At 43.1% G+C, this 12,501-nt stretch overlaps 1 protein-coding gene across 1 annotated transcript in view; it reads left to right on the forward strand.

Annotated features, from left to right (window-relative positions):
• The first annotated feature begins 1,428 nt into the window (after window positions 1-1,428).
• The window catches only part of LOC311142390 (eukaryotic initiation factor 4A-I-like), a 55,100-nt gene continuing 44,027 nt past the window's right edge, over window positions 1,429-12,501 (forward strand). The window contains exons 1-4 of the mRNA XM_084178039.1: window positions 1,429-1,499; window positions 11,145-11,202; window positions 11,442-11,574; window positions 12,168-12,307. Coding sequence (XP_084034165.1) covers window positions 1,477-1,499; window positions 11,145-11,202; window positions 11,442-11,574; window positions 12,168-12,307 — 354 coding nt within the window. The 5' untranslated portion in view covers window positions 1,429-1,476. The remainder of the gene's footprint in view (window positions 1,500-11,144; window positions 11,203-11,441; window positions 11,575-12,167; window positions 12,308-12,501) is intronic.

Consider the following 12,501-nt stretch of genomic DNA (forward strand, 5'->3'; position numbering starts at 1 on the left):
TTCAGTAAGAGGCAAGCCGCCACCCTTCCCCCTCATCGTCCATAGAACTTCTACCCGGCTCCACACCTCCTCGGGGCCGGCTGAACTCCCTCTCGGCCCCCAAAGCAGCTGTCATGGACAATTACATCTGGGAGTCGCTGGAGGCAGGGTTCATTCGCCCTTCTACATCCCCAGCTGGTGCAAGCTTCTTCTTCGTAGGTAATAGGGATTGGGGTCTGAGTCCCTGCATTGATTATAGAGGGCTGAACAGGATTACCATTAAGAATCATTACCCTCTAACCTGATGTCCGCCACCTTGGAGTTGGCTCAAGGGGCCCAATTCTTCATTAAGCTGGACCTCCACAACACTTACAACCTGGTGAGAGTCAGGGAGGGTGATGAATGAAAAAAAAAAAAAAAAAAAAAAAAAAATGGAAGACTTCCCTTAACACCCCTAGTGGCCACTCTGAGTATTTAGTCATGCCCTTCTGATTTCCTAACTCACCGGCAGTCTTCCAAGCATTGGTCAATGACACGCTTAGGGATATGTTGAATCGGTTCGTCTTCGTTTACCTCGACGACATCCTGATCTTTTCCAAGACCCTTCCGGAACACATCCTGCATGTCCGCCAAGTCCTGAGGCGTCTCCTGCAGAGCCAACTACACGTCAAGATTTAGCAATGTGAGTTCCACGTATCCCAAGTTTCTTTCCTGGGTCACATTATCTCTACCACCGGCATCCAAATGGAGCCTGTTAAGGTTAAGGCAGTCACCAACTGGCCCCGTCCTGCCTCACTCAAACAAGTCCAGCGGTTCCTCGGGTTTGCCAAAACAACAATCAATTTATATATATATATATATATATATATATATATATATATATATATATATATATATATATGTTATTTGTTTTCCGTTATTCCATTTCCAATTTTGACACAATAAATGAGAAAACAAGTTGTTTTCCGTTTTCCCACTCTGTTTTGAGTTGGAATTCAAAATAATGAAATGATGAACATATACACGGATCTTTCTCGAATATTTTCGGTTTTGTTGGTGACCCACTCTTTGATAGTATGCACATCTCTCTCATGGTGTGGCTTTAAAATATTTATTTCATTATTCTGGAGAAAGAAAATCTAGCCAGACCATTACTGTTTTCAGCACCTTTGGCCAGGTACGGTACTGACAGCACTGTATTGTGTCATTCACTGGAGCCAAAATGGTGTCTACTGCGTCATAATTAAGAACTCCCAATAATTAATTTTTCCTTATGTTTCTTCCAATGGTGTTGTTGCAGGGGAGGAACAAAAAGACGAGTCCTTTCACTCCTATTTTGGTGAAAAAGGCGTAGACCACAAGTTTAGTGACGTCTTAGATACCCAATAAAATATCACAATGGGTGCGGCCAACGTTGAACGATAGTCCCCTTCTGCAATCAAAACTGTACTTTCCAGATCAGTTGTGGTACCTAAAACATATTCGCCCTTTGTGACAATGTCGGCAGATTATGAAGAAAGGTAAAGAGCCCAGCAAATTGTTTCACTCTTTTATTATTACCAGTAATACGTTGATAAAATAGCCGTCAGTCAAGCAATTCCGTGATTTTTTTTCGTTGTAAAATGTAGCATGCAATATTATCTAGCTTGCGTTAGCGATTTCCTTGTGCTGTAGTTTTAGTGCTAGCCAACGTTAGCAACTGTAAACTAGCTTGTAGTAACTTAGTCTGGTTGGAGTCGCCAGCCAGGTCAAATTCCAAGCCGTTTGTACATTTTATCACGTTATAACATGTTAACTAGCTAGTTAGCGAATATTGTGCCCTGAATTGTAAACACTGATTTGCTGGTCAGCTCACTAATTGACTGACTTTGTTGAAGGCGAACTGCTAATCGGGTAACTAAGATAGTTAGCTAGCTAACGTTAGCTATAATTTGGCAGGCGAACACCATACAGAGGTTTCGGGAAAATGGTTGCCTGTCTCACCAGCGAGCCCCGCTATATGGTGCACAAATGCTTTTCTGCACCAGTGAGTGTCTTTGGTCATGTTTAGCTACATTGGCTAATAATCCCAAAACTCGCGCTAGTTTGCTAGGTAATTTAGTGTCTGGCTAACGATAATGTTACATCTCTTAGCTATCCCAAATGTTATGTTTACGAACTTGTACAAAATGGAAGGATTTGCTAGGATAGGCCATTTGGTTGACTATTGAGGGTGATTGCTAATTCCAGCTAAATTAGTATGGTTATCCCTGCTGAATGTGTTGTGCCGTTTTGCTAGCTAACTATTAGTAGTAGGCGTTGAATCACGGGGTTTAAATTTCCACTCGCGCCTAGCCAGCGAACCCCAACCAATTTTGTTATCAACTATGACCACTCGGGCTGTTCACTGCAAAACCTCTGTCTGAACACAATAAACGGTATTTGTATGGAGGTGTTCAAGTCGTCAGCATTGGGAAGACGTGATCAAATGTATGAGAAACCACGTTTCCATCCACAGTTTTTGTGAGTAAAGTCATGAAAAAAAGAAACCATAAGTGTGATGGAAACAGGAAGTGTCGGTACAATGTTATTAATGTCTACAGACAATACCATGTCAAACGAACACATTCTATTTGTGTCTGTAAAGTTAATTATGCGACGATTTGCTGTGGAAACGTTTTCTTGCACAATTGTTGCTAGAATAACCACGTGTAGGTACATTTCAGGGGTTATAGTTCTGTCACTGTATGGTTACATGCACACAATGTGATTGTGGATAGTTTGATTAATATAATAGTACTTTTTTTAAATGGCCCTCCATCCACACCTTGATTGACCTGACTGTGTGGCATGGCACATTGTCCTGCTGGAAAAATGTTAGAGCAAAAGGAAGCAAGTTTTCTTCCAGGACAACCTTGTACGTGGCTTGATTCATGCGTCCTTCACAAAGATGCGTCCCAGATCATCACCGAACCTCCACCAAATTTCACAGTGGGTGCGAGACACTGTGGCTTGTAGGCCTCTCCAGGTCTCTGTCTAACCATTAGACGACCAGGTGTTGGGCAAAGCTGAAAATTGGACTCATCAGAGAAGATGACCTTACTCCAGTCCTCTACGGTCCAATCCTTATGGTCTTTTGCAAACCTCAGCCTGGCTCTTCTTTGCTTCTCATTGATGAAGGGCTTTTTTCTAGCTTTGAATGACTTCAGCCCTGCCCCTACTTCACCCCAGCTGCTGTTTGCCATTATTTTTGTAGGTCACTTGATGTCATCCTACGGTTGTTGAGTGACATTCGAATGAGTTGGCGGTCATCCCGGTCAGTAGAGTCGTTTTCGCCCTCTGCCGGTCTGTAGCGTTGTTGTCCCCAATGTCTGCTGCTTGACCTTGTTCTTATGAACCGCCAGTAAAGCCAGAATTGAACCCTTCTTTTCCTCACTCAAAACTTTCCTTTTCAACTCTCTTGGCATGGTCAATAGTTTTTGAGGTACTATTAGCACTGTTTTTGCCATCCAGCTGGTCCTATTGCAAGAGGATAGTGATGACCACAGCAATGGTTTTTATACTTTTCCACGTTAAATAAGATTTGGTTCAGGTGATCACCTAATCAGTACCTAATTCAGTAGAATGAGGTGTGCCTGTTTTGGAATTCAACAGACACTGGAATGGAATGGCTGTCATACATGTAGAGATGGTGATTTAAGAAACATTTGCAGTGGTCTCTTAATTTTTTCCACAGCTGTATATAAACGCATTAAAAAAAGAAACGTCCTCTCACTGTCAACTGCGTTTATTTTCAGCAAACTTAACATGTGTAAATATTTGAATGAACATAACAAGATTCAACAACTGAGACATAAACTGAACAAGTTCCAAAGACATGTGACTAACAGAAATGGAATAATGTGTCCCTGAACAAAGGGGGGGTCAAAATCAAAAGTAACAGTCAGTATCTGGTGTGGCCACCAGCTGCATTAAGTACTGCAGTGCATCTCCTCCTCATGGACTGCCAGTTCTTGCTGTGAGATGTTACCCCACTCTTCCACCAAGGCACCTGCAAGTTCCCGGACATTTCTGGGGGGAATGGCCCTAGCCCTCACCCTCCGATCCAACATGTCCCAGACGTGCTCAATGGGATTGAGATCCGGGCTCTTTGCTGGCCATGGCAGAACACTGACATTCCTATCTTGCAGGAAATCACTCACAGAACGAGCAGTATGGCTGGTGGCATTGTCACGCTGGAGGGTCATGTCAGAATGAGCCTGCAGGAAGGGTACCACATGAGGGAGGAGGATGTCTTCCCTGTAATGCACACAGCGTTGAGATTGCCTGCAATGACAACAAGCTCAGTTCGATGATGCTGTGACACACCACCCCAGACCATGATGGACCCCCCACCTCCAAATCGATCCCGCTCCAGAGTACAGGCCTCGGTGTAATGCTCATTACTTTGACGATAAATGCGAATCTGACCATCACCCCTGGTGAGACAAAACCGTGACTCGTCAGTGAAGAGCACTTTTTGCCAGTCCTTTCTGGTTCAGCGACGGTGGGTTTGTGCCCATAGGCGACGTTGTTGCCTGTGATGAACAGGCCTACAAGCCCTCAGTCCAGCCTCTCTCAGCCTATTGCGGACAGTCTGAGCACTGATGGAGGGATTGTGCGTTCCTGGTGTAACTCGGGCAGTTGTTGTTGCCATCCTGTACCTGTCCCGCAGGTGTGATGTTCGGATGTACTGATCCTGTGCAGGTGTTGTTACACGTGGTCTGTTTATGGTTCATTGAACAAGCATGGGAAACAGTGTTTAAACCCTTTAAAATGAAGATGAAGTTATTTGGATTTGTACATATTATCTTTGAAAGACAGGGTCCTGAAAAAGGGACGTTTCTTTTTTTGCTGAGTTTGTGTGTATTCAGACCCCTTGACTTGTTCCACATTTTGTTACGTTACAGCCTTATTCTAAAATGGATTCAATTGTTTTTTTCCCCCCTCATCAATCTACAGATAATACCCCATAATGACAAAGTGAAAACAGGTGACAACACCTACTCATTCAAGGGTTTTTCTTTTCTTTTTACTATTTTGTACATTGTAGAATAATAGTGAAGACATCAACTATGAAATAACACATGGAATCATGTAGTAACCAAAAAAGTGTTAAACAAATCAAAATATATTTGAGATTCTTCAAATGGCCACCCTTTGCCTTGATGACAGCTTTGCATACTCTTGGCATTCTCTCAACCAGCTTCACCTGGAATGCTTTTCCAACAGTCTTGAAGGAGTTGCCACATACAGTTGAAGTCGGATGTTTACATACACCTAGGTTGGTGTCATTAAAACTCGTTTTTTCAACCACTCCACAAATTTCTTGTCAGTGCCTCTTTTTGCTTGACATCATGGGAAAATCAAAAGAATCAGCCAAGACCGCAGAAAAAAAATGTGTACTCCTCCACAAGTCTGGTTCATCCTTGGGAGCAATTTCCAAATGCCTGAAGGTACCACGTTCATCTGTACAAACAATAGTACGCAAGTATAAACACCATGGGACCACGCAGCAGTCATACCGCTCTCTAGTAGGAGACGCGTTCTGTCTCCTTGAGATGAACGTACTTTGGTGCGAAAAGTGAAAATCAATCCCAGAACAACAGCAAAGGGCCTTGTGAAGATGCTGGAGGAAACAGGTACAAAAGTATCTATATCCACAGTAAAACAAGTCCTATATCAACATAACCTGAAAGGCCGCTCAGCAAGGAAGAAGCCACTTCTCCAAAACCGCCATAAAAAAGCCAGACTACGGTTTGCCACTGCACATGGGGACAAAGATCGTACTTTTTGGAGAATTGTCCTCTGGTCTAATGAAACAAAAATAGAACTGTTTGGCCATAATGACCATCGTTATGTTTGGAGGAAAAAGGGGGACGCTTGCAAGCTGTGAAGCACGGGGGTGGCAGCATCATGCTGTGTGGGTGCTTTGCTGCAGGAGGGACTGGTGCACTTCACAAAATAGATGGCATCATGAGGAAGGAAAATGATGTGGATATATTGAAGCAACATCTCAAGACATCAGTCAGGAAGTTAGAGCTTGGTCCCAAATGGGTCTTCCAAATGGACAATGACCCCAAGCATACTTCCAAAGTTGTGGCAAAATGGCTTAAGGACAACAAAGTCAAGGTATTGGAGTGGCCATCACAAAGCCCTGACCTCAATCCTATAGATCATTTGTGGGCAGAACTGAAAAGGCGAGTGCGAGCAAGGAGGCCAACAAACCTGACAGTTACACCAGCTCTGTCAAGAGGAATCGGCCAAAATTCACCCAACTTATTGTGGGAAGCTTGTGGAAGGCTACCCGAAATGTTTGACCCAAGTTAAACAATTTAAAGGCAATGCTACCAAATACTAATTGAGTGTATGTAAACTTCTGACCCACTGGGAATGTGATGAAAGAAATAAAAGCTGAAATAAATAATTCTCTCTACTATTATTCTGACATTTCACATTCTTAAAATGAAGTGGTGATCCTAACTGACCTAAGACAGGGAATCTTTACTAGGATAAATGTCAGGAATTGTGAAAAACTGAGTTTAAATGTATTTGGCTAAGGTGTAACTTCCGACTTCAACCTTATGCTGAGCACTTGTTGGCTGCTTTTCCTTCACTCTGCGGTCCAACTCATCCCAAACCATCTCAATTGGGTTGAGGTTGGGTGATTGTGGAGGCCAGGTCATTGATGCAGCACTCCATCACTCTCCTTCTTATTCAAATAGCCCTTACACAGCCTGGAGGTGTGTTGGGTCATTGTCCTGTTGAAAAACAAATGATAGTCCCAATAAGCTCAAACCAGATGGGTTGGCGTATCGCTGCAGAATGCTGTCGTAGCCATGCTGGTTAAGTGTGCCTTGAATTCTAAATAAATCATCAACAGTGTCACCAGCAAAGCACCATCACACCACCTCCTCCATTCTTCACGGTGGAAACCACACATTCAGAAATCATCAGTTCACATACTCTGCGTCTCACAAAGACATGGCGGTTGGAACCACAAATCTAAAATTTGGACACATCAGACCAAAGGACAGAATTTCCACCGGTCTAATGTCCATTGCTCGTGTTTCTTGGCCCAAGCAAGTCTCTTCTTATTATTGGTGTCCTTTAGTAGTTTTTTTTGTTGCAGCAATTCGACCATGAAGGCCTGATTCACGCAGTCTCCTCTGAACAGTTGGATGTTGATGTCTGTTACATGAACTATGTGAAGCACTTATTTGCGCTACAATTTCTGAGGCTGGTAACTAATTAACTTATCCTCTGTAGCAGAGGTAACTCTGGGTCTTCCTTTCCTGTGGCGGTCCTCATGAGAGCCAATTTCATCAGAGTGCTTGATGGTTTTTGCGACTGCACTTGAAGAAACTTTAAAAGTTCTAGAAATGTTCCGTATTGACTGACCTTCATTTCTTAAAAGTAATGATGGACTGTCATTTCTCTTTGCTTATTTGAGCTGTTCTTGCCATAATATGGACTTGTTCTTTTACAAAATAGGGCTGTCTTCTGTATACCCCCCTACCTTGTCACAACACAACTGATTGGCTCAAACGCATTAAGAAGGAAAGAAATTCCACAAATTAACTTTTAAGAAGGCACACCTGTTAATTGAAATGCATTCCAGGTGACTACCTCATGAAGCTGGTTGAGAGAATGCCAACAGTGTACAAAGCTGTCATCAAGGCAAAGGGTGGCTACTTTGAAGAATCTCAAATATAAAATTGTTGTTTATTTGTTTATCACTTTATTACGACATGATTCCATATGTTATTCAATAGTTTTGATGTCTATGCTATTATTCTACAATGTAGAAAATAGAAAAAATAAAGTACACCTTGGAATGAGTAGGTGTCCAAACTTTTGACAGGTACTGTAAGTATTCAGACCCTTTACTCTGTACTTTGTTGAAGCACCCAAGTCTTCTTGGGTATGACGCTACAAGCTTGCACACCTGTATTTGGGGAGTTTCTCCCATTCTTCTCTGAAGATCCTCTCCAGCTCTGTCAGGTTGGATGGGGAGCGTCGCTGCACAGCTATTTTCAAGTCTCTCCAGAGATGTTCGATCAGGTTTAAGTCCGGACTCTGGCTGGGTCACTCAAGGACATTGAGACTTGTCCCGAAGCCAATCCTGCGTTGTCTTGGCTGTGTGCTTAGGGTCGTTGTCCTGTTGGAAGGTGAACCTTCGCCCCAGTCTGAGGTCCTGAGCACTCTGGAGCAGGTTTTCATCAAGGATCTCTCTGTACTTTGCTCCATTCATTGTTCCCTCGATCCTGACTAGTCCCCACAGCATGATGCTGACACCACCATGCTTCACCATAGGGATGGTGCCAGGTTTCCTCCAGACGTGACGCTTGGCATTCAGGCCAAAGAGTTCAATTCATTCAGACCAGAGAATCTTGTTTGGTCTGAGAGTCCTTTAGGTGCCTTTTGGCAAACAAGCGAGCTGTCATATCTCTTTTACTGAGGAGTTGCATCCATCTGGTCAGTCTACCATAAAGGCCAAATTGGTGGAGTGCTGCAGAGAGGGTTGTCCTTCTGGAAGGTTCTCCCATCTCCACAGAGGAACTCTGGAGCTATGTCAGATTGATCATCGGGTTCTTGGTTACCTCCCTGACCAAAGCCCTTCGCCCCCGATTGCTCAGTTTGGCCGGGCGGCCAGCTCTAGGAAGAGTCTTGGTGGTCTTCCATTTAAGAATGGTGGCCAATGTGTTCTTGGGGACCTTCAATGCTGCAGAAATGTTTTGTTACCCTTCCCCAGATCTGTGCCTCGACACAATCCTGTCTCGGAGCTATACGGACAATTCCTTCGAACTCATGGCTTGGTTTTTGCTCTGACATGCACTGTCAACTGTGGGACGTTATATAGACAGGTGTGACTCCCGAGTGGCGCAGTGGTCTAAGGCACTGCATCGCAGTGCTAGCTGTGCCACTAGAGATCCTGGTTAGAGTCCAGGCTCTGTCGCAGCCGGCCGCAACCAGGAGACCCATGGGCGGCGCACAATTGGTCCAGCGTCGTCCAAGGTAGGGGAGGGTTTGGCCGGCAGGGATGTGGGTTCGTTTCCCACGTGGGGCCAGTATGAAAAAAAACAAACACAAAAAAACGTATGCATTCACTAACTGTAAGTCGCTCTGGATAAGAGCGTCTGCTAAATGACTGAAATGTAAATATGTGTGCCTTTCCAAATCATGTCCAATCAAGTTGTAGAAACATCTCAAGGATGATCAATATAAACAGGACGCACATGAGCTCAATTTCGCGTCTCATTGCAAAGGGTCTGAATACTTATGTAAATAAGGTATGTTTTTAAATATTTTTATACATTAGCAAAAATGTATAACCTGTTTTTGCTTTGTCATGGGGTATTGTGTGTAGATTGAGGACCTTTTCAGAATAAGGCTGTAACGTTACAAAATTTGGAAAAAGTCAAGTGGTCTGAATACTTTCCGAATGCACTGTGTATGGTTAAAAAGTTAGACGGTTTTCTATGAGAATTTAGCATGCTTAGAGTGAATGGAATATCATCACAGGCATGATCAAATAGTGGTCACTGCTCAATAGAACTCTGTGGCGCTGCTCCGCGGCAGAACGGGGTTAACTTCGAACGTCAACTAACTAGTTGCTGCATATTTGTGAGTGAAGACATGGGATTTATGAAATCTGCTGAATACAAAACTAAATAGGGACTAAATATATATTTACTTACAAAGCTGACAGAATTTCAATATCCACCCTCCACAAAGACAATCTTTTGTTTTCATGTATATTTCTGAGTCTTTCCCTTCAAATCGCCATAGAAACGGCCCCTCAACATAGATCGATCGCCAATATAGGCAATGAAAGTCCAGGATCTGGAGGTGAAAATGACAAAGGTATCAAGTTGATTTTGATTGGTCCAACCAGTTGAAACACCTCCAAATGTTACCACCTCACAACACCAAATATGGAAGAGATACAACCAAGAGCGGTGCATTCTAAACTAGAAATGGTCACAGCCAATTAATGATCTTATTTCATCAACACTGTTAAGTAGAAATATATTAAGGTTATAATATTGTAAAGAACAATCCTAATGATTAATCGTATGTAATTTATAATGACATGGGGCAAAGAAACCTATGTTTTGACATTAATTTCGTATCACCCTCTTGAATTGCACCGTTTTTCTCTACATTGTAAAGCAGTGAGTGAACGCCCTATACTTTAATATTATAGAAACTATGCTAATAATAATAATCAGGATGTTTCCAATTGGGTAAATGCAGATGGACAAGCCCCATGTTTCAGCCTACCGGTAGGCTTATGTATTTATAGCCATTATTTTACGTCATCAAGCACAGTCTTTTATCCACAACAAAGACAGTCTGATGGAAACACAACTCTGGTGGGGAATGCAAAAACCCCCCAAAAAGTTGTAAATTGCATGGCAACCTAGCTAGTGATACTCTATATAATGACGAGATCGTCTTGTCTCTGCCCTAACAATGGGAGTCGTTGGCGGAAAGGCAGGCGAAAGGAGGCGAGATCAGGAGGGAACATTCTAGCCAATGAGAGGGCAGATAACGCGTGTGAACAACAGACAACTACGATATAAAATATTTTTTCTCAAATTTGGGGAGATACCACGTGCGTCCACTTATACCAGTACGTTCGTAACGAACTAAACATTACGAAACTTTTCTATTCGATCAAATACGCCTCACTTAGCAACTTAGCATTCACATGTTTCGTTGACCAAATCCGACACTCTCATAGACCTCCATTAAAAAAAATCCCCAATTGGTCTGCTTATCGCTGTATTCTGGCGTGGACAGATTGATGGGAGTGGAGCCTCTCGCTTTACCTCGTCCTCTCAGAATGTATCACGCAATTTAGGTGTGTGCCTCAGCTTTTGCATTGCTGGTCGCCAGCAACGATGGTGGCGTACCAAAACGACCATTTTATGCGAGTTTATTGAACATGGCTGCCTCAATGCAATCATTGGCACTACATGGGTTGAATTCAGGCATGCCATGCTCATTACAATCACACTCTGGCATTACACCCCTTTCTTGTTAGAAATTTAGTTTTTTCCCATGACGACATTATAAATAGCAAATGTATGCAACGTGACATGTATCATGAAGTATTGACATTGAACATTTTCCTCCAGAGACCTCTCCAACAGAGACAATGGCCCAGAGGGCATGGAGCCAGATGGCATCATTGAGGTAAGTGGTGTGTGTGTCAGGCTACACTTTGTCAAAAGTTGGATAAAGGACAGGTTGCATTGTTGAATATTTGAATGGCAGGTAGTCCAATGGGATGGAAGAAGAGATGCAAGTATCTCACACCGACAATCAGGGTCTTGCATGGTTTTCTGTCTCCGCTGGCTGTAAAACAGTACTGGGGTTTGTGTTGGGGAGCTATTTAAACTGACCGTGCTCAACGTTATTTTTTCTCTCCACAGAGTAACTGGAATGAGATCGTGGACAGCTTCGATGAGATGGCCCTGCGTGAGACTCTTCTGAGAGGAATCTATGCCTATGGTTTTGAGAAACCGTCTGCCATTCAGCAGAGGGCCATCCTCCCTTGTATCAAGGGTAAGTACAAGCTTCCTAAAATATAAACTCGCGCACACACACAGGATATAACCTCTGCAAGTTGTTTATTTTGTTCACGTTTCAGTCAGACCTTTTTCCAGATGGGTATAAGCTAAGGTTCCAAATGCCTATTATGTGTTGATTTTTGAACATTGCTTTTTGCTTCAAGATGATCTAGCCTAAGTTGTCGCTGACTGAAGTTGCATGAGCTTCTATACTTACATACTTACTTAATCCTCTTAATTCCTATGTAGAACATAAGGTTTTCTTGAGAGATCATACTATACTGGCTTTTATTTATTCCAGAGTATCCTACCCGTCAGGTTTGGAGACGTTGTCAATCATGCCTTTCATTTTTGTATTATTTTCATGCAAGTTAATGATTAAGCTTGCACGTTTCCTAAGCTTCAAAACAGTGTGACCCAAATGCCTTTCAAGCTTATCCTTGGTCTTAGTAACTAGGAACCAAATTGGATGAAACGGGGAGGGACCTAACTGAATTTGTTCAATAAGAAACGCTTGTTTTTGTTTTCTGTTGCAAAATGTTTTGCTACGGTGTGAACAAATGAATACGACCCTTCATTCCCCACCAGGTTATGACGTCATTGCACAGGCCCAGTCCGGCACAGGGAAGACTGCCACGTTCGCCATCTCCATCCTCCAGCAGATTGATATCGAGCTGAAGGGCACCCAGGCCTTGGTCCTCGCTCCCACCCGAGAGCTGGCTCAGCAGGCAGGTTGCACAAACATTAAATTGCCCTAAAAACAGTCTACTGTAAATGCAACTCCTGTACCCTTTACACAGTCGTAACGATGCTGTACGATGCTGCCTCTGGTATTTTAATATCACATGGTCCTTTCCAGTACGGTTCTAGCAACTATAGTGGATGAGTGACCAGACCAGCACAGTACAGCTTGGCTCGGCTC

This window comes from Coregonus lavaretus (genome assembly GCF_964263955.1).
Source record: "Coregonus lavaretus genome assembly, chromosome: 15".
NCBI lineage: Eukaryota > Metazoa > Chordata > Actinopteri > Salmoniformes > Salmonidae > Coregonus > Coregonus lavaretus.